At 45.3% G+C, this 18,369-nt stretch overlaps 3 protein-coding genes and 1 long non-coding RNA gene across 5 annotated transcripts; 2 read left to right on the top strand and 2 right to left on the bottom strand.

Moving 5' to 3' along the window:
* Positions 1-1,846: 1,846 nt before the first annotated feature.
* Positions 1,847-17,995, top strand: LOC136191256 (uncharacterized). Of its 2 annotated transcripts, none has more exons than XM_065979574.1 (5): positions 1,847-2,142; positions 14,631-15,212; positions 15,360-15,656; positions 15,818-16,654; positions 16,704-17,995. In XM_065979574.1, the coding sequence occupies exons 2-5, from the start codon at positions 14,879-14,881 to the stop codon at positions 17,852-17,854; spliced, it is 2,619 nt and encodes an 872-aa protein (XP_065835646.1). In that variant the 5' UTR covers positions 1,847-2,142; positions 14,631-14,878; the 3' UTR covers positions 17,855-17,995. The 2 variants fall into 2 exon arrangements, with proteins under 2 accessions (XP_065835646.1, XP_065835645.1); XM_065979573.1 differs by lacking the exon at positions 1,847-2,142 and adding an exon at positions 14,299-14,571.
* On the bottom strand, positions 6,027-7,676 carry LOC136190858 (neural cell adhesion molecule 2-like). Its single transcript, XM_065979141.1, has 3 exons — positions 7,581-7,676; positions 6,947-7,189; positions 6,027-6,882 (listed from the first exon to the last, which is right to left on the bottom strand). The coding sequence occupies exons 1-3, from the start codon at positions 7,645-7,647 to the stop codon at positions 6,248-6,250; spliced, it is 945 nt and encodes a 314-aa protein (XP_065835213.1). The 5' UTR covers positions 7,648-7,676; the 3' UTR covers positions 6,027-6,247.
* LOC136191109 (uncharacterized) lies at positions 8,023-8,878 on the top strand. The gene is made up of 4 exons (XR_010670742.1): positions 8,023-8,109; positions 8,190-8,249; positions 8,350-8,443; positions 8,501-8,878. It is a non-coding gene; the product is annotated as an uncharacterized lncRNA (long non-coding RNA).
* LOC136191438 (protein mono-ADP-ribosyltransferase PARP15-like) lies at positions 11,939-12,451 on the bottom strand. The gene is made up of 2 exons (XM_065979763.1): positions 12,330-12,451; positions 11,939-12,281 (listed from the first exon to the last, which is right to left on the bottom strand). Exons 1-2 carry the CDS (start codon positions 12,449-12,451, stop codon positions 11,939-11,941), a joined length of 465 nt encoding a protein of 154 aa, XP_065835835.1.
* Positions 17,996-18,369: the final 374 nt, after the last annotated feature.

Genomic DNA, 18,369 nt, shown 5'->3' with positions numbered 1-18,369 from the left:
CGTACTCCTCGTACGCAAGCAAATCCAGCTGCACTAACTTCCATACACTTTACAGACTAAAATAGTTCCATGCTAAAAATGTCATCGCGCGAGAATGTCACGGAGCTTTCTAGAACAAATGCTTTTAGTGGCGGCGTCTCCTGGACCTCGATCAATTTGCCGGTCGGGCCTTCTGTCGCTTTCATCGGAGCTAGGCCGGCCTCTCGATCGCGAGTCGCCTGATAGCACGGTTATCCAGCGGCGAACTCGGCCTTACGCTTGACTACAGGATTCGGTTATATAATCATAGATAAAAGAGAAATGATATAATCGATCCACGCGTCACTGACAATCAAATTTGATCTCTCTTGAACGGAACGTCGTCACACGGAGTTGACGATAGCGGGAGGCAGCTCGAGTGCATGTTAGCCTTCCGCGATCGCTTCGTCGCTTCTCGCTTCTGCTTCATGCATGAAAGCATGATTGTCTTATAGCGAAGGAAGCAGCGATTCGGGCGTCCAGGTATCTGTTATTTAATCAGAAACATTTGCTACATGGTCGGCTGGGCTGCATGCATGCTGCATGGTCAGCTAGTTCTGCACCTATATTTACTTTCAGTCGTACTCTAGACAGCAGCTAGCTGTAGCTCACTGCGATGCTCTAGAATACGCAAAGGGGGTTCCTAACTAACTCCTCTCTCTCCTTTTTCCGAGCAGGCGCAAATAAAGAGAGTTAGCATTGGACTTCAAGTGTTCGGCTACACCATTTCGGGCTTTCCGTGATGCATGCGCCGCGGGTGCAACTTGGTCGATCGCGCCAAGTACGGTGTACTATGCATGTGGTCGATCCAAGGGTGCCCAAGGGTGCCCAAGGGTGCGGCTGAAATTTGCATCGTCGCCCGCGTCGACTAGGCGATACTTCCGCACGCGCCCCCTCTTCCTTCTTCCGTACCGAAAGGGCTTTCTACTTAGCCTTTTCTTTTGTAAATCATTTTATGCCTGCCTCCGACGCGGAGATAAAAAGCTTTGGACGTAGATGGTCTACGTATAGGGTGAGCCTTTTTCCGGGGATGCGCTGGCGACCAAGTTTTGCCAAACGTAGGAGTGCTGCTTGACCGCGACGTTGGCAGTGGCGATTTGCATGCTATTTATGAGCAGTCTCTGCTTGAGCAATGGTCCAGGCAGATCCAGAATCTGGAAAAGGAGCCGTCGCCGCTGCAACAATGTATTGCCGAAGATAATACGAATATTGCTTCTTTTATTTTTTTGAGGTGATGTGTTGGAGCTTTGATCATTTCCTCCGCGTTTCCGAGAGAAAACGAGCCCGGTCATAATCTTAATCTAATGCATTTTTTGGAGTTTGTGCATGTAGGAACACCGATTTCGTCAAATCCTACACATCACAAACGTTCGTCCCACAATCACGTGATGCCCAGGAGTTCCGGTCTTCCTGTTTGTACCTTGCCCTATATATTGCCGCATTCCAGCTGCAACAACAATTCACTTTGCTCGTTTCCTTTCCTGTGTAAAAGATGTCGGCTCCCGCAAAGTGTCTTTGGCCCCTTTGCATGATACTCGCTACGGCAGTATTACCGGAAGGTAAAGGATAGCCACGTACCTGCGACAATGTCAGCATCGCATGATCTAGACTCTTCGTACAGTATAGAGTCTCGCGTATCATGCCCTTATACTAGCCTCATTCCCATGCAGGCCTTGATCCCAAGGGATCGAAGGCCGAGGCTATATAATGCGTGTCTAGCCTAAGAATTTCGCGGTATAATTTGTACTACGTCGATTCCCAGAAGTGTTGCGAAGTTCAAAGAGCAGCGAAGTTCACCCACGCGCGTAATTCGCAGTACGGCTTCTATAACCGTGCGGTTTTCAGTTTCATCTTGATGTCCCCGCCCCAGCTTTCAATTTTTCTTTCTAATAATAGCGTTGCTCCAACGGTTTCAGTTCACAGCGGGACAAAGACTTGAAATCTACTGCCACAAAATTAGCCAATCATGGACGAAAGACAGAAAGCCGTACAGCGCCGCCAATAACAGTTTAGCCAAAATTAGCAACGATGGTGGTTACACCAAACTGCAAATATCGACATTGAAGCTCAAAGACGCGGGTATTTACGCCTGCTCTAACTCGCGATTCCAGGTTGAAGTTTACGGTACGCTTATTGCCTTTATACCAGACCCTATTGATTTTGACTAGAAGTTCTATACGCAGAGCCTCGTAACCTTACAGCAATTCGACGTGAAATCACAGTGCTTTGGTCTCAGTCTGCACAACTATCGTGCATCTTTACTGGCGAAGACAAACGAAGTAGCTCCCTGTTCGTTCGCTGGTATTATGTGGAAGAGACTACCAAGAGAGAAATACAATTACTATCCAGCAATCGCTACTCGATCTATTGGCACAAATCTCAAAAGAAATCTACGCTAATAGTGCGCAACGCCAAGCCGTCCGACGCGGGAATGTACAAATGCGTCGGTGGCCCACTCGCCAACATACGAGAGGCGCAAGACACGATACGTCTCAATGTCACCAGTACCGAACCTCGCATGCAGGAGAATTTGCCAATGATTTTGGAGACGTACGAGGGTGCTGACGTCTTACTTACATGCAGTGCTACTGGTGTACCTCTGCCTTCGCTTAACTGGTTTAGACAATCGGACGAAAGTGTTACGTTCGGTCGAGGGCGGGAACTGCGGTTGCGCAATGTTACAAAAGCGGACGCTGGGACGATTGTCTGCGTTGCGACAAACCGGAACGGCAACGCAACCGACAGATGCAAGCTTTTGATAAACAGTATGTGCATGGAAGCGTATATATAATAGCTCGTAACCATGCAGGCGCCTGCATGGTCAAGTCATGCAGATCTCTCTATATGCACCTGCATGGTTACGTCGCTGCAATTTCCTAAACAAATGCTTTAGACAAATGTTTCTCTTTAGGACTGGATGAAAAGCAGGTAGAAGGGATGCGACCTAATGTGCCGTCTCAAGCAAGAGTTTTCTTTGAACTAAAGTATCCCCATGTAGATCGCGACAGAGCTGATGCTACAGCTTTTGTTGTGGCAAATGGCGAATGGCGACAGAGCCAATTTCCTGTTAAATTTACGTCAAATTTCGCTGTCTACATTATGATCGATTCTCTACGCTACGAACACGCCGGGCGGTATGGCATCATCGTGAGAGACAAACAAACCGGACGAATACTACAAAAATCCGTCAAACAATTTGAAATATATGGTACACTATCTATTACATGCAATGACGTTGTTATTGTGGTCGGTTTTTAATAGGTCCTCCTGAAGCCGTGTCCAATGTTCAGCTGTCCTACCAAGGCAGCTTCTCTGTAATCATAACAACGCCAACTAACACGACGAACCGACCTCTAGACGGCGTTAGAGTGGAACTATGGCAATACGTTCTAGGAAATTCACCATCTTTGGCAGTTCTCTCAGAAGCAACGATACGGAACAGAAACGCGACTCTAGTCACTCTACCGTTAGCGTTACAGAATCCCAACGCATCAATGGCAATTGAAATTAGCGCTTTTGGTCCGTATGGAAAGAGTGAACCCTTGTTGAAGTCGGTCACGCTAAAATCTTCTAAACCAACTGCACTCGAACTGGACTTTCCAGAAACTGCTCTCGCTTTGGAGTATGAGGTGGAAAATGGAGTCCAAATAGGATCGTGTCTGGGCAACGGTCCCTATGATCATTTTCCTGGCTTTCAAACAAACCGAAAAGCAGATTCTGTCTACGTTTTCAATTTCGTCATGAATTCACTCGTGATTCAACCAACAATTTCTGCTCTTAGGCGTAACAATGTATTGATTGTAGAAAAGAGTGCTTTCATTATTGAAGGAGGATTTTACCTGCGCCTTAACTTTGCAAAGAGCACTCTCTCTAAAGCAGTTAAAAATTATCAGAAGTTTCGAACGACTATAGACGGTCTGGGACTTTTGAAAGCTGGATCGTGCCTGATAAAAGTTAGATACAGCTGTATCGCCAAGTATTGCAAAAACCAGCTTGCAACTAACAACGCTACCGACGCCACACTACCCCAGACTTCGTATTTCTCACCTAGCATCAGAGGTCAGGCAGCGTTTCTAAATCAGGATACCAATTCAGGTTATTTATGAGCGAACTCAAGTTTTCAGCTGTATAAACGTTATTTTAGGTTATTCTCTTTTTTTCGTTGTTGGCATCACAGTGGCAGCCGCTGTGTCAGTGGCACTAGTCACTGTTCTCTTGATTTGTGCTTATTTTAAGCGTCTTTGCTGTATCGCCAACAAATGTTGCTCTGGTAAAGAAACGAATTCAAGTCAAGAGGATTTAGAGATGCAGCCAAATGCAACATACGGAATTCCAACACGTATGAGACCAGGAAAAGAAGTCTCCAAAAGTTCATTACATGTCGCTGAATACGAAGTCGTTAAAGATGACTACGACGTTCTTCGTCACCCAACTGAACAGGCAAGTCGTTTCACCAGTGCACAGACCGCGAAAGCTCTGAACTATGATCGCTTGGGCGACGCTGATGATCCCAAATCGAGGAGAAAAGGCGTCTACAACGTTCTTCATCATCCAACCGAACAGACAAGTCGTTCCGCTAGTGCACAGGCTCCACAGGCTCTGAATTATGATCATTTGGGCGAAACTGATGCCGAAGGGAAAAGAAAAGGCTTCTACAACGTTATCTCTTATTCAAAAAATGAAACAAGTCGTGCTACCGATGCTTCCACCGCACAATCGCCGGAAGCTCTAAGTTACGATCATTTGGGCGGCACTGACCTTTGTGAAGCGCGTACCGATGTGAATCCGTCGCAAAATCAGGGATATGAAATAATGAACAGAAAGTGTAAACTCCTTTCCGACGATAGCGCTGGCTCCGAAACAAAGCCAAGCAAGCTGACAGATCGAGACGGGTTGAGATGTTCCACGAGTCCAGCCCGCATGAATAATGCCTGCAATCAGCCGAATACGTCGCAAAATCAGGGATGTGAAATAATGAACAGAAACTGTAAACTCCTCTCCGATAATAGCGCTGGCTCCGAAAACAAAGCCGACAGATCGAGACGGGTTGAGATGCTCTAAGAGTCCAGCTCGGATTCAATTTGACGGCAATCAGCCGAGTCGCAATTGTTCTACCGAGAATACGTCGCCAACTTCGAGAAGTGAACGAACAAATTTCAAAACACCCCAATCAGAGACGAGCACCGCCACGGACCTTATGATTTCGGATTCAAAAACGAAACTGAAAAAGACTTTACAGGGGGCCGACATTCAAAACGAAGAAGTCGACGAAGAAGTCGACGACGATAAGACGAGTTGAGTGGTGTCGATATGAGAATAGGGCATCCATCGCAACCTCTGAACCACATGCCATAGAACACTGTATCAGTAATTTTTCCTTCAATAACACCAACACGCTGTATGCATGTCTTTTTTAGCACCATTTTTGTTTTTGCGTAATGTAGCAAATACAGTAGATTCATTTTATGTATACTTTCTCTGCGACCCTCACAATTTAGGAGAAACATATTTACCCAAGTAAATCAACCTACCAGAAGATTCGCAACGGTGCCTATCCGTTAATTTGTTGGAGCATCTGAAACGGTATAGTCAAGGAAATTGTATTTGGAATATCCGGGCACTCCAAGTAGCAACAATTCGTTCTTTCTCGTCGTTCTTAGACGCTCTCTAACCAGCCACGCCAGTTTGTTTGCATCTAAAGGAGGTCTTCGACGTTGCAGTAGCCCAGAAACCGCCGGTGTTGTCATTCGGCCCGCGAGAGGTCTATTGACGATGCGAACGCTCCGAGGTTCTGGGTGCGAAGCCAATGCAAGAGGAAGATCTATTAGAACGTCTCCAGGTAAGAAACTGAACGGCGGGAAAGACGGGGGCCCCCATGCGGGTCTCTCATTTATACACACGCAATCCAATCATTGTACCATGCCCGAACATGTAATGTATAGTGTAATCTGATCAAGTTTATAAGCGCGTACCTGCATAAGTTCCAAAGCAAAAGAAAGATAGTAGAAAGAAAATAAAGACGTGCGTCCTAACCGTAGTATTTAATATCGAAAGGGTGCATGCTCAAAGCTGCAAAGCCATGACTAAAAGCAAGAAACTCCACACGCTGGTTTGAAGAACTGTAGCAGTTCCTCCTGAGGTTGTGGACTCTTCCCTTGCATGGGGCTGCACAGTAGATTCTCTCAGTACCTCTTGCTCATAATTCAATGCTATAGAGCAAAATTCGTGTTTAACTAAGAAATTGCGGCGGCGCAACCAGGCGCTTGGTTACGCTGCTATGCTTCCGCATACCGTTAATTGAAAGCTTCCACGTGTGGGTTGCGTTTCCGTTCTCGTTTCTCGCAACACAGGCAAACGCACCACTGTCCGCTTTCGTAACGTTGCGCAACATCAGTTCCCGTCCTTGATCGAGCATGACCTGTTCCCTAAACCAGGTAAATGTAGGCGGAGGATATCCACTAGCACCGCATGTAAGCGAGACGTTGTCACCCTCGTTCTTCTCCAAAATTTCTGGCAAACCTTTCTGCATTTGGGGTGCGATACCGGAAATATTTAAATGTATAATGTCTTCTGCTTCTTTGAGATTGTCCAGTGGGCCCCCGGCACATTTGTAGTTTCCCTCGTCGATCTTTTCGACGTTGCGCACTATGAGCGTGCATTCCTTTTTGGCTTTGTGCCAGTAGATGGAGTGCCGCTTGCTTGGTAGCACCTGTATCTCCTTCTCCCCATTCTTCCCTCTAAAATACCAGCGGACGAACAGGGAGCTCCTCCGATCGTCTTTGTTGGTAAAGCTGCATGACAGTTTTGCAGACTTCGACCAAGGCACTGTGAGTTCACGTCGTATCGCTGTAAGGTTACGAGGCTCTGCGAGAAGGTTTTCATTTAAAAATATGGCATGGTTATACAAGGCGCGCGCGCGCGAACGTACCGTGAACTTCTATCTTGAACTTGGTGTTGCCGCAGGCGTAAATGCCCGCGTCTTCGGGTTTCAACTTACGTATCTTTAGTTTGGTATAGCCGCCTGCCGTTTTGGTAATTTCCGCTAAACTGTTATTGATAGCGCTGAACGGTTTGCTGTCTTTTGTCCACCGTTGGTCACTCTTTTCGCAGTAGAGTACAACTCTTTTCCCCTCTGTGTAATGAAAGTTCACTTCCTCAGACGCTGCGTAATCTGTCAAAAAAATTTGCATAGTGGTGTACCCGGATCTGTGGGCGATCCTTTCGCTTTCGATCGCCCTCTTTATACCGCGTTCTCACTAACAAGCACCGCAACGGAGCAGAGCTAGCTAGATATACTTCAAAACTCGGCTGGTGCTCATTGATGTCGGCTCATTACTAAATATTGTATTCTTGGCCATTTAGGTCCAAATTTATCGAGCCAACTTCTAAATTTTTAGTTAGAATTAGAATCTCTGAATGTTAGTGCGATGTTCTTCAGATTCTACATGATTTTGCATGCGGCAACACAACAAAGAAGCATGTTTCTCTTACGTACGTTAATTGGGCGTGGCCGCGTTTAGATCAAATGCATTCGCGAGACAAATTATACAGTGTATTACTACCTTGCAATAGCAGCAACGCCGTAGAAAGTACGCGGACGCATAAACGCCAGGTCAACATAGCCGTCATATGAGAGCAAGGTCACAAGAAGCTATTCTGGGCGGATGTTTGTGTTACCCCTTCTTATGTAATTATTAAGCACGTGATCTTTTCCGGCTACTAACGATCGAGCGAGTTGCACAATATGGGCATAACTGTTTGCAAGCGTATGGGCAGCTATTTCGCAGAATATATATAGTTCGCTTCTGGCCTCCAAGTAACGTAGAACGTGCTCGTGCGTGGGAAGGCAATTTCCATGAATCACGTACTCTCCCACGACTCAAAAACGAAAAGGCATACGCAGCAATACCTATTAAGGCTTCAAGTTTAGGAACGATATTAACAGAGGGAAATTCTGGAGGTAGAGTGAGATCGGTCTCATTGTTGTTTGGGCTGCGGTGCGGTCGAACCTTTGACTTTTTGGGGGCTGCGACGTGCATGCGTGGTAACCGGTATCCATCTTTTATGCTTCTCTTCTCCTGCGAAAAGAGAGTAAGGCGCTTTTCCTCAGTCGATCTTTTCCTCCGGAGCGGCTGCGCCGTGACTGTGATCTAAACTATTTATCTATACAGCGTCTGACGCCCTTTATTACGATTAGAAGCAATCTCGTCATTCTAGCGCAGCCATTCTGGGTGAATCCTTGTTAGACTTGTCATTTCTCATGCATGCGATCTAAGAAGTGGCTCGTAGAGGTTCAATAAGTTCACTGAGCGTTCAACCGTTGCACTCTAGGTTTTCTCTAAGTTGCTCATGCGGATACGGGCGGTTTTTTGTCTTCTTCTTCCGGCAGTGTCACTAGCTTGTGATGACGGTTGCATCTTTACAGGTAAAGAGGATACGCTAAAACCAAGTGCATTTTCTAAATTACTTTAATTAAATTCAGCTCCAATAATTAACTCGGCCACAAATATTTACGCCGAGCGGTTTGGCAAATACAGAGAAAATTTCAAGCAAAGCTTAGAAGACGTCCAACTGTACCGCCTAGAAAGCGAAACGTTCGTTTTATACTCGGAGGGTCTAACCAAACCAGCATCACAAAATGTCACAGTAAAAAGCTTTGTTCACCTTAACGGAAGTCGGTATGACCAAACTCAACGGCAAAAGGATGGCCTGCCTCTTATTTTTGAATGCCAATGCCTGCCCGACAAAGTTGGAATTTATTTGCATTATAAGAAGGCTCCGCTTTGTGATAACTGTAACATCACTCATTTCTTCTCGGTCAACAATGAAGTCCTAATGGCTAGATCCATCCTCGTCCACGTTCTGTGTAAGAGCTAGCTATAGTTGAAAATTTAATTCAAATTACAAGTACAACATTCTTTTTCTTAGATGAAGATAATCCTTTGGAAAAAACGTACACAGTATCCACCAATGAAACTAAGCTTCATTGTCCTGTGAATACAAGAAACGTAAAATGGAGGTACTGCTTGAATGACGCATCTTGCACTGAAATTCCGAATCAAAGCGGAGGAATTTTCATAATACATAGTCCTTTCGAAAATGACACAGGCTATTACCAATGCTTCGTACAGCGCTCAAAATCAAAACCGCAAGACTTAGCAAATTTCAGAAGAAAAGTGGTAACGAACGGCAAAGCCGTTCTTCCATCAACAGCTAATTCTCCTACATTCGCCACGATAATGCCTTCAACGTTATCAACAACACACCTAACTACGACGGTTGCGCCATCTAATTCACCTGCAAACGCGACGGTAATTCCTTCAACGTCATCAACCACAAATCTAACTACGACGGTCGCGCCACCCACTTCGACGTCTGGAAAGGAAGACTTTGCGTTGAGGGTGGGTTTGGGGATTGGAGTGCCGGTGCTGGTGGGGGTTGTGGTGATGGTGGTGGTGGTTTCTCGTAAATACTGCAAAATATGTAAAGATTCTCCGGGCGAAACTCCCATGGAAACTATAAAAACCGCCTAGACTATAAAAACGAGTGTTGAAGAATAATACTAAATGAACACTTTTCAAAAAACTAAATACTGATGAACTTTTGGTAGTCTTAATTAAATATAGCTCAAAGTAGGCGAATCTAAAGGATTAGCACTTGATGAAACTTTGCCATTATAAGTATCACTGGGATAAAAAACAAAACTTTACTATTTGAGATATACTTTTTAGTTGATTATTAGGGCTAATAAAAGCGCATGCAAAAGACAAATTGAAAACGAGTGCAAATTCGTCTGACACTGTATGATTTACCACTGTGGTTACTTCCTCCTTCGCACACAATCATGCAGCAATGAGAGCAACATTTTGGACCCAAGGGCGGTTTCTAGGGTCGGTAGGAAATTACGATTTTTCACGAAAAAAAATATAATGTCTCAAACCTTGATTTATCTTTTAGCGTCTCATGGGGAAACTAAGTAGGAGCTCCCGTATGTGTAATTGTCAACATGGCCAACCGACACTCTTTCTCCTCTTCACGCTCAAGTTGACGCCTTTCTCGGCGCCATTTCCGCTTCATTGAGCTACTTTCTTCTAGGCGCATAGCTGCCTTCTGACCGGGGACCCCGACGAGGGATCACTGGGTCAAACGAGAACAAAAACGTTCGCCTTTTGATTTTCGTTCGCCCAAAGTTAATTTGTTTTCACTAGGGGGATGCTCGCACACTAGAGAGCTGCCAGATTCGAAGATGAAGACTTCAGAAAGGCAATCGCGACCATGAGACCTTCACACAACGTTCCAAGCGGCGCAGGGACCGGTCGAATTCAAATGGCGTCTTTCCGTAACAAAGAAAAAGTGCTCCTTCAAGCCGACGCGGTTCACGTGGTCTGCCTAAGAGATAGCGCAGACGAAGATCAAGATTTCCGAGGTTTTCTTTTGGGGGCCCCCGGCTAAGTAGGCGTGCACTTAGGGGTCGGGGCTCTCTGCTACATACACGATGCGGATTGTCCGTCGTGCCACTGCCCACGCTCTTGAGCATCGACGATTTCGAATCGAATCTAAAAATTGAGGGTGGGGTTCAAGGAGTGAGGGCTGGTGTCATGGCAGCGCATGATGCGTAGCATGTGTATGTGGCAGTGAGCGTAGTGACGACACGCATTCGTTGTATAGATTTTGGATTTGTCCCGTGCTCGGTTCTGCATATCTCTGGCGACTGCGTTAGTGTGCATTGGTCCGTGGCCTCAGCATTAGAGCTTAGGCGGCTGTCAGTAGGTAGGGCGGTTAGAGGTTAGTATAGGTTGTAGCTCCTTTTCCCCAAACGTGCTTAGCTGGCAGCCGCCACCCCGGTTAGACCATGTCAATGGTTTATTGACGTAATTTTGGTTTAAATAAATGCCTGTTTTAGGTCAAGTGGACTGTGAGGTAATTTGGGCTGATTATGTAGGCGCCCATTGTCCACTAAGTATTGGACTTGCAACAACTAGATTTTCTTAGGCCTGTCAGCGTAAAAATAGACTAGGTTTCCTCTCCTTACATCTCACGTATCTCCAAAGAGACGGCAGTGATACTTAGCTTGATGTATCGTTGTGGAGACGTATTCTCCCTCTAGCCACGGGAGTTTTAATTCAGAGAATATCTGAAGCAACGCGAATAGAGAAACCAGGCGATCTTTAAAAAACCACAGGTTAGGTACTAGCTGTCGCTTTGGAAGTTATACGATGCTCAAAGCAGCTGCAGCGAGATCGTCGTACGTTTAATCTTCATTGCCTTTTGCCAAAGAGCGAGACTCTCGTCACATACCATAATTTCGTGAACACGTCGTGGCGTGACTATATTCGATTGCCGTTTCTATTCATCCATCACGACATAGTTAGTATAAAAATGATTGTCTTGTCCATTGAGCACGTTGTGATTGACACCGTACCCTGCTCCGTCGTACGCACGTAGACGGTGTTTTAGCCAACATTCTCAAACTTTTCAGAGAGATAGACCACAGCGAATTTATTTATACCTCTTTGACTGTGTCGAAGAGGATCCGCAATGATTGTGTTCAATGACTATGTTGTCAACGACAAGTCTTCAAATTTACGAATGCATGTGTTTAATAGGCATAAGTAGGTTACAGAAACGGAAATGATGACCAACAGAAAATAGCCAACTACAAAAACAGGAACAGCAACCAACCAACAGAAAAATAGATGCACCTGCATGCAAGCATGCAAAAAAGGCAACAGGAATGATAACCAACAAAAAGTACCCACAAAAACAGTAACCAACCAACAGAAAAATAGATGCACTTGCGTGAAAGCATGCAAAAAAGGCAACGGGAATAATAATCAACAAAAGTATCCACAAAAACAGGAACAATAACCGACAGAAAAATAGATGCACTTGCGTGCAAGCATGCAAGAAAAGGCAACAGTCACAATTTCGTCGTATTGAAGACAATTAGATAATCAGGATAAGCGTGGTGGTCGATGAAACAGCTAGCAAATATACGTGGGTTTGCCATGTCGTCGACAGTAGAATCATACGTGTCAACAACGCTTTTCTGAGCATCAATAGGAGGCGGTTCTACCATATCTTTTGAGCCGAGAGTGAACAGGCCAACAAGAACACGGCAAAGAAACGTATGCTGATTGCCATTTGGATTGGGAACGGCGTAGCCTGGTCTAGCAGAATAGTGAGCCTCCTTTGCGAAGTAGACGCCTTGGCCATACTTTTTGCCAACTGTCAACAAAGAGAAAGAGATGTGTATAACGAATCTGAAATAAATAACAAAAAGAAGCTTTTACCATTTTTTTCCAGCATACGAACGATTGAATCCTTTCGTTACTATCTGCTGAATAATTTCTTCACTGGTTCCATGCCAAAGGTTCCACTCTACGCCGTGTCCTTGATTTGTCAATGCACCAGCTCGCTTCTTCTCTAACATATCCTTTTCTTTTGCGTAAAACTTGTATATCCGAGGATTTTGGATTCGAAAAAGATGCTGACTATTTGCTGAACGGTAATTCCGCCAGCGGTAGCGAGAAACTTTTGGGAGACCTCATTGAACTCTGACGAATCCTTTTCTCTCTCCTGTTTCCGAGCAGGCCGCAATAAAGAGAGCTAGCATTGGACTTCAAGTGTTAGGCTACAGCATTTCGGTCCAAGGGTGCCCAATGGTGCGGCTGAAATTTGCATCGTCGCCGTCGACTAGACTACTTCCGCACGCACCCCCTCTTCCTTCTTTCGTACCGAAAGAGCTTTCTCCTAGCCTTTTCTTTGTAAATCATCTACTGCCTGCCTCAGACGCGGAGTGCAAGAGCTTTGGACGTAGGTAGTCTATAGGATGAGCCCTTTTCCGGGGATACGGACCAAGTTTTTCCAAGCGTAGGAGTGCTGCTAGACGTTGGTAGTGGCGATTTGCATGCTATTTATGCGCAGTTGCGCAGTACTCTGCAGCTGCTCGAGCAATGGTCGAAGCAGACCCAGAATCTGGACAGAATTAAGGCGTCGCCCATCTTGCTAGCTTTATAGACGTTCTCTCGTTTATGGTACGATTCTCCGCAATTGTTCAGTGCGATCCGATGATTCCTTTACGCGATGAACGACGGCCGGGCGGTATACCGGCTGATTCCACTTAATTCTTAAAAAGTACGCCAGATTTTGGCCAATTTTCAGTTTTCTAAGGAAGAACTGACTGCTGAAGCAACTTATTCAAACTTTTTGATCACGACACGCCTCTTACTTAGCTTCAGTTTCAATTCTGGTCGAGGGACTCTGGTGTGTATATAAATTTTAGTTTTGACTGGAGTGTGGCTTAGACAAGACTAAGAGTCGCACAGAACTGTAATCAGAATAGGTGTGCGATCGTAGCTGATAATTGGCACTTGAAAAGCGATTGAATGATCTTCTCCTATACGCTTTCGTGGCAAAAAATCACGCATCTCGCGAGAAGACCTTTGCGCATGCATGGTGGCTGCATGCCCGAAGATATAATACAAGTATTGCTTCTCTCATTTTTTGCTTGAGGTGATGCGTTGGAACTTTGACCATTTCCTACGCGTTTCTGAGAGAAACCGAGCACGGTAAAACGACTCCGCGGAAAAATTGCACGTGACAGTTAACTAAAGCGCGGTTTTGCTTCTGGCAGGATAAACAAACGAAAGCTAAACCAAAGCTCTAGAAATCATATTCTTGGCAAGAAATAATCTATTGCAATTGTTTGGAGTTTGTGCATGTAGGAACGCACAGATTGACCTTCAAATTCTCTACACATCACAAACGTTCGGCCCACAATCACGTGAAAGAGTGGTAATGACCGGGGGTTCCGGTCTCCCGGTTTATGCCTCGCCCTATATATAGCTTTACCGCATTCCAACTGCAACAACAATTCACTTTGCCCGGTCCCTTTGCGCCTTTCCTGTGTAAAAGATGTCGGCTCCCACAAAATGCCTTTGGCCCCTGTGCATAGTACTTGTTACGGCAATATTATCGGAAGGTAAGGGACGGCCCTCCTGCGGCAATGTCAACATCGCATGATCTAGACTCTTCGTACAGTAGAAAGTCTTGCGTATCATGTATCGTTCAAAATTAATGTACCCTTAGTCTCGTTCTCATGCATGCAGGCCTTGATCCCAAGGGGAGGCCGAGGCTATAATGCATGGAACCTATATCTGGAATAATTTTGCACTACGTCGATTTCCAAGAAGTGTTGCGAAGTTCGCAGAACAGCAAAGTTCACCCACGCGTATTTTGCAGTACGGCTTCTATACCCCCTGCGGTTTTCAGTTTCATCTTGATGCCCTCGCCCCAGCTTTCAATTTTTCTTTCTAATAATAGCGTTGCTCCAACGGTTTCAGTTCACAGTGGGACAAAGACTTGAAATCTACTGCGACAAGATTAGCCAATCATGGACGAAAGACGGAAAGCCGTACAGCGCCGCCAATAACAGTTTAGCCAAAATTAGCAACGATGGCGGTTACACCAAACTGCAAATATCGACATTGAAGCTCAAAGACGCGGGTATTTACGCCTGCTCTAACTCGCAATTCCAGGTTGAAGTTTACGGTACGCTTATCGCCTATATACCAGACCCTATACAGATTTTGACTAGAAGTTCTACGCAGAGCCTCGTAACCTTACAGCAATTCGACGTGAAATCACAGTGCTTTGGTCCCAGTCCGCACAACTATCGTGCATCTTTACTGACAAAGACAAACGGAGTAGCTCCCTGTTCGTTCGCTGGTATTACGTGGAAGAGAATACCAAGAGAGAAATACAATTACTATCCAGCAATCGCTACTCGATCTATTGGCACAAAGCCCAAAAGAAATCTACGCTAATAGTGCGCAACGCCAAGCCGTCCGACGCGGGAATGTACAAATGCGTTGGTGGCCCACTCGACAACATACGAGAGGCACAAGACACGATACGTCTTAATGTCACCAGCACCGTTCCTCGCATACAGGAGAATTTGCCGATGATTTTGGAGACGTACGAGGGTGCTGACGTCTTACTTACATGCAGTGCTACTGGTGTACCTCTGCCTTCGTATACCTGGTTTAGACAATCGAACGAAAGTGTCACGCTCGGTCGAGAGCGGGAACTGCAGTTGCGCAACGTTACAAAAGCGGACGCTGGTACGATTGTCTGCGTTGCGACGAACCGGAACGGCAACGTAAGCGACAGATGCAAGCTTTTGATAAACGGTATGTGCATGGAAGCATATATAATAGCTCGTAACCATGCAGGCACTTGGTCCAGTCATGCAGACCTCTAGCTCTATACACCTGCATGGTTACGTCGCTGCAATTTCTTATAAACAAAACGCTTCACACAATTGTTTCTCTCTTTAGGACTGGATGAAAAGCAGGTAGAAGGGATGCGACCTAATGTGCCGTCTCAAGCAAGAGTTTTCTTTGAACTAAAGTATCCCCATGTAGATCGCGACAGAGCTGATGCTACAGCTTTTGTTGTGGCAAATGACGAATGGCGACAGAGCCAATTTCCTGTGAAATTTACGTCAAATTTCGCTGTCTACATTATGATCGATTCTCTACGCTATGAACACGCCGGGCGGTATGGCATCATCGTGAGAGACAAACAAACCAGACGAATACTACAAAAATCCGTCAAACGATTGGATATATATGGTATAACAATGACGTTGTTATTGAGTCGGTTTTTGTTTGAGTATTAGAACGACAGTCTATCTCTACTGAACACCTTGCTGTGACATTCAACGTTGTTCAGTAGAGCTAGCTTGCCAAACGAATGAACATAAGTTTCATATAGTTAACGTTGTCTCGTATAGGTCCTCCTGAAGCCGTGCTCATGTCCAATGTTCAGCTGTCCTACCAAGGCAGCTTCTCTGCAATCATAACAATGCCAAGTAACACGACGAACCGACCTCTGGATGGCGTTAGAGTGCAACTGTGGCAATACTTTCTGGGAAATTCACCATCTTTGGTAGTTCTTTCAGAAGCAACAATACGGAACAGAAACGCGTCTCTAGTCACTCTACCGTTGTCGTTACAGAATCCCAACGCATCAATGGCTCTTGAAATTATCGCTTTTGGTCCGTATGGAAACAGTGAACCGTTGTTGAAGTCGGTCGCGCTAAAATCTTCTAAACCAACTGCATTCGAACTGGACTTTCCAGAAACTGCTCTCGCTTTGGAATATGAGGTGGAAAATGGAGTCAAAATAGTATCTTGTCTGGGCAACGGTCCCTATGATCATTTTCCTGGCTTTCAAACAAACCGAAGAGCAGATTCTGTCTACGTTTTCAATTTCATCATGAATTCACTCGTGATTCAACCAACAATTACTGCTCTTAGGCGTAACAATGTATTGATTGAAGAAAAGAGTGCTTTCATTATTGAAGGAGGATTTCACCTGCGCCTTAACTTCGCAAAGAGCACTCTCTCAGAAGCGGTTAAAAATTTTCAGAAGTTTCGATCGACTATAGACGGTCTGGGACTATTGAAAGCTGGATCGTGCCTGATAAAAGTTCAATACAGCTGTATCGCAAAGTATTGCGAAAGCCAGCTTGCAACTATCAACACTACCGACGCCACACTACACCAGACTTCGTATTCACCTAGCATCACAGGCCAGGCAACGTTTCTGAATCAGGATACCAATTCAGGTTGTTTATGAGCGAACTCAAATTTACCGCTGTATAAACGTTATTTTAGGTTATTCTCTTTTTTTCGTTGTTGGCATCACAGTGGCAGCCGCTGTGTCAGTGGCACTAGTCACTGTTCTCCTGATTTGCGCTTATTTCAAGCGTCTTTGCTGTATCGCCAACAAATGTTGCTCTGGTAAAGAAACGAATTCAAGTCAAAAGGATTTAGAGATGCAGCCAAATGTATCATACGGAATTCCAACACGTATGAGACCAGGAAAAGAAGTCTCCAAACGTTCATTACCTGTCGCTGAATACGAAGTCGTTAAAGATGACTACGACGTTCTTCGTCACCCAACTGAACAGGCAAGTCGTTCCACCAGTGCACAGACCGCGCAAGCTCTGAACTATGATCGCTTGGGCGAAGCTGATCCCAAATCGAGGAGAAAAGGCGTCTACAACGTTCTTCATCATCCAACCAAACAGACAAGTCGTTCCGCTAGTGCACAGGCTCCACAGGCTCTGAATTATGATCACTTGGGCGACACTGATGCCAAAGGGAAAAGAAAAGGCTTCTACAACGTTCTCTATTATTCAAACAATGAAACAAGTCGTGCTACCGATGCTTCCACCGCGCAATCGCCGGAAGCTCTAAGTTATGATCATTTGAGCGGCACTGACTTTTGTGAAGCGCGCACCGATGTGAATCCGTCGCAAAATCAGGAATATGAAATAATGAACAGAAAATGTAAACTTCTTTCCGACGATAGCGCTGTCTTCGAAACAAAGCCAAGCAAGCTGACAGATCAAGACGGGTTGAGATGTTCTACGAGTCCAGCCCGCATGAATAATGACTGCAATCAGCCGAATACGTCGCAAAATCAGGGATATGAAATAATGAACAGAAACTGTAAACTCCTCTCCGATAATAGCGCTGGCTCCGAAACAAAGCCGACAGATCGAGACGGGTTGAGATGCTCTAAGAGTCCAGCTCGGATTCAATTTGACGGCAATCAGCCGAGTCGCAATTGTTCTACCAAGAATACGTCGCCAACTTCGAGAAGTGAACGAACAAATTTCAAAACGCTCCAATCAGAGACGAGCATCGCCACGGACCTTATGATTTCGGATTCAAAAACGAAACTGAAAAAGACTTTACAGGGGACCGACGTTCAAAACGAAGAAGTCGACGAAGAAGTCGACGACGATAAGACGAGTTGAGTGGTGTCGATATGAGAATAGGGCATGCATCGCAACCTCTGAACCACATGCAGCATAGAACACTGTATCAGTAATTTTTCCTTCAATAACACCAACACGCTGTATGCATGTCTTTTTTAGCACCATTTTTGTTTTTGCGTAATGTAGCAAATACAGTAGATTCATTTTATGTATACTTTCTCTGCGACCCTCACAATTTAGTATTTACTCAAGTAACTCAACCTACCGGAAGATTCGCAACGGTGCCTATCCGTTAATTTGTTGGTGCATCTGAAACGGCATAGTCAAGGAAATTGTATTTGGAATATCCGGGCACTCCAAGTAGCAACAATTCGTTCTTTCTCGTCGTTCTTAGACGCTTTCTAGCCAGCCACGCCAGTTTGTTTGCATCTAAATTCGACGTTGCAGTAGCCCAGAAACCTCTCGCCGGTGTTGTCATTCGGCCCGCGAGAGGTCTATTGACGATGCGAACGCTCCGAGGTTCTGGGTGAGAAGCCAATGCAAGAGGAAGATCT

Source organism: Oscarella lobularis, chromosome 9, assembly GCF_947507565.1.
Source record: "Oscarella lobularis chromosome 9, ooOscLobu1.1, whole genome shotgun sequence".
Classification (NCBI taxonomy): domain Eukaryota; kingdom Metazoa; phylum Porifera; class Homoscleromorpha; order Homosclerophorida; family Oscarellidae; genus Oscarella; species Oscarella lobularis.
The sequence above is the reverse complement of the archived record's forward strand: the minus strand, read 5'-3'. Positions and strand labels throughout refer to the sequence as shown.

Coding starts and splice junctions, on each gene's coding strand:
- LOC136190858 (XM_065979141.1), bottom strand. CDS start 7,647: ATGACGGCTATGTTGACCTGGCGTTTATGCGTCCGCGTACTTTCTACG. Junction 7,190..7,580: donor GGCGTTGCTGCTATTGCAAG/GTAGTAATACAC, acceptor TTTTTTTGACAG/ATTACGCAGCGTCTGAGGAA. Junction 6,883..6,946: donor GTTCAAGATAGAAGTTCACG/GTACGTTCGCGC, acceptor ACCTTCTCGCAG/AGCCTCGTAACCTTACAGCG.
- LOC136191438 (XM_065979763.1), bottom strand. CDS start 12,451: ATGTTAGAGAAGAAGCGAGCTGGTGCATTGACAAATCAAGGACACGGC. Junction 12,282..12,329: donor ACGAAAGGATTCAATCGTTC/GTATGCTGGAAA, acceptor TATTTATTTCAG/ATTCGTTATACACATCTCTT.
- LOC136191256 (XM_065979574.1), top strand. CDS start 14,879: ATGTACAAATGCGTTGGTGGCCCACTCGACAACATACGAGAGGCACAA. Junction 15,657..15,817: donor CAAACGATTGGATATATATG/GTATAACAATGA, acceptor TGTCTCGTATAG/GTCCTCCTGAAGCCGTGCTC. Junction 16,655..16,703: donor GAATCAGGATACCAATTCAG/GTTGTTTATGAG, acceptor ACGTTATTTTAG/GTTATTCTCTTTTTTTCGTT.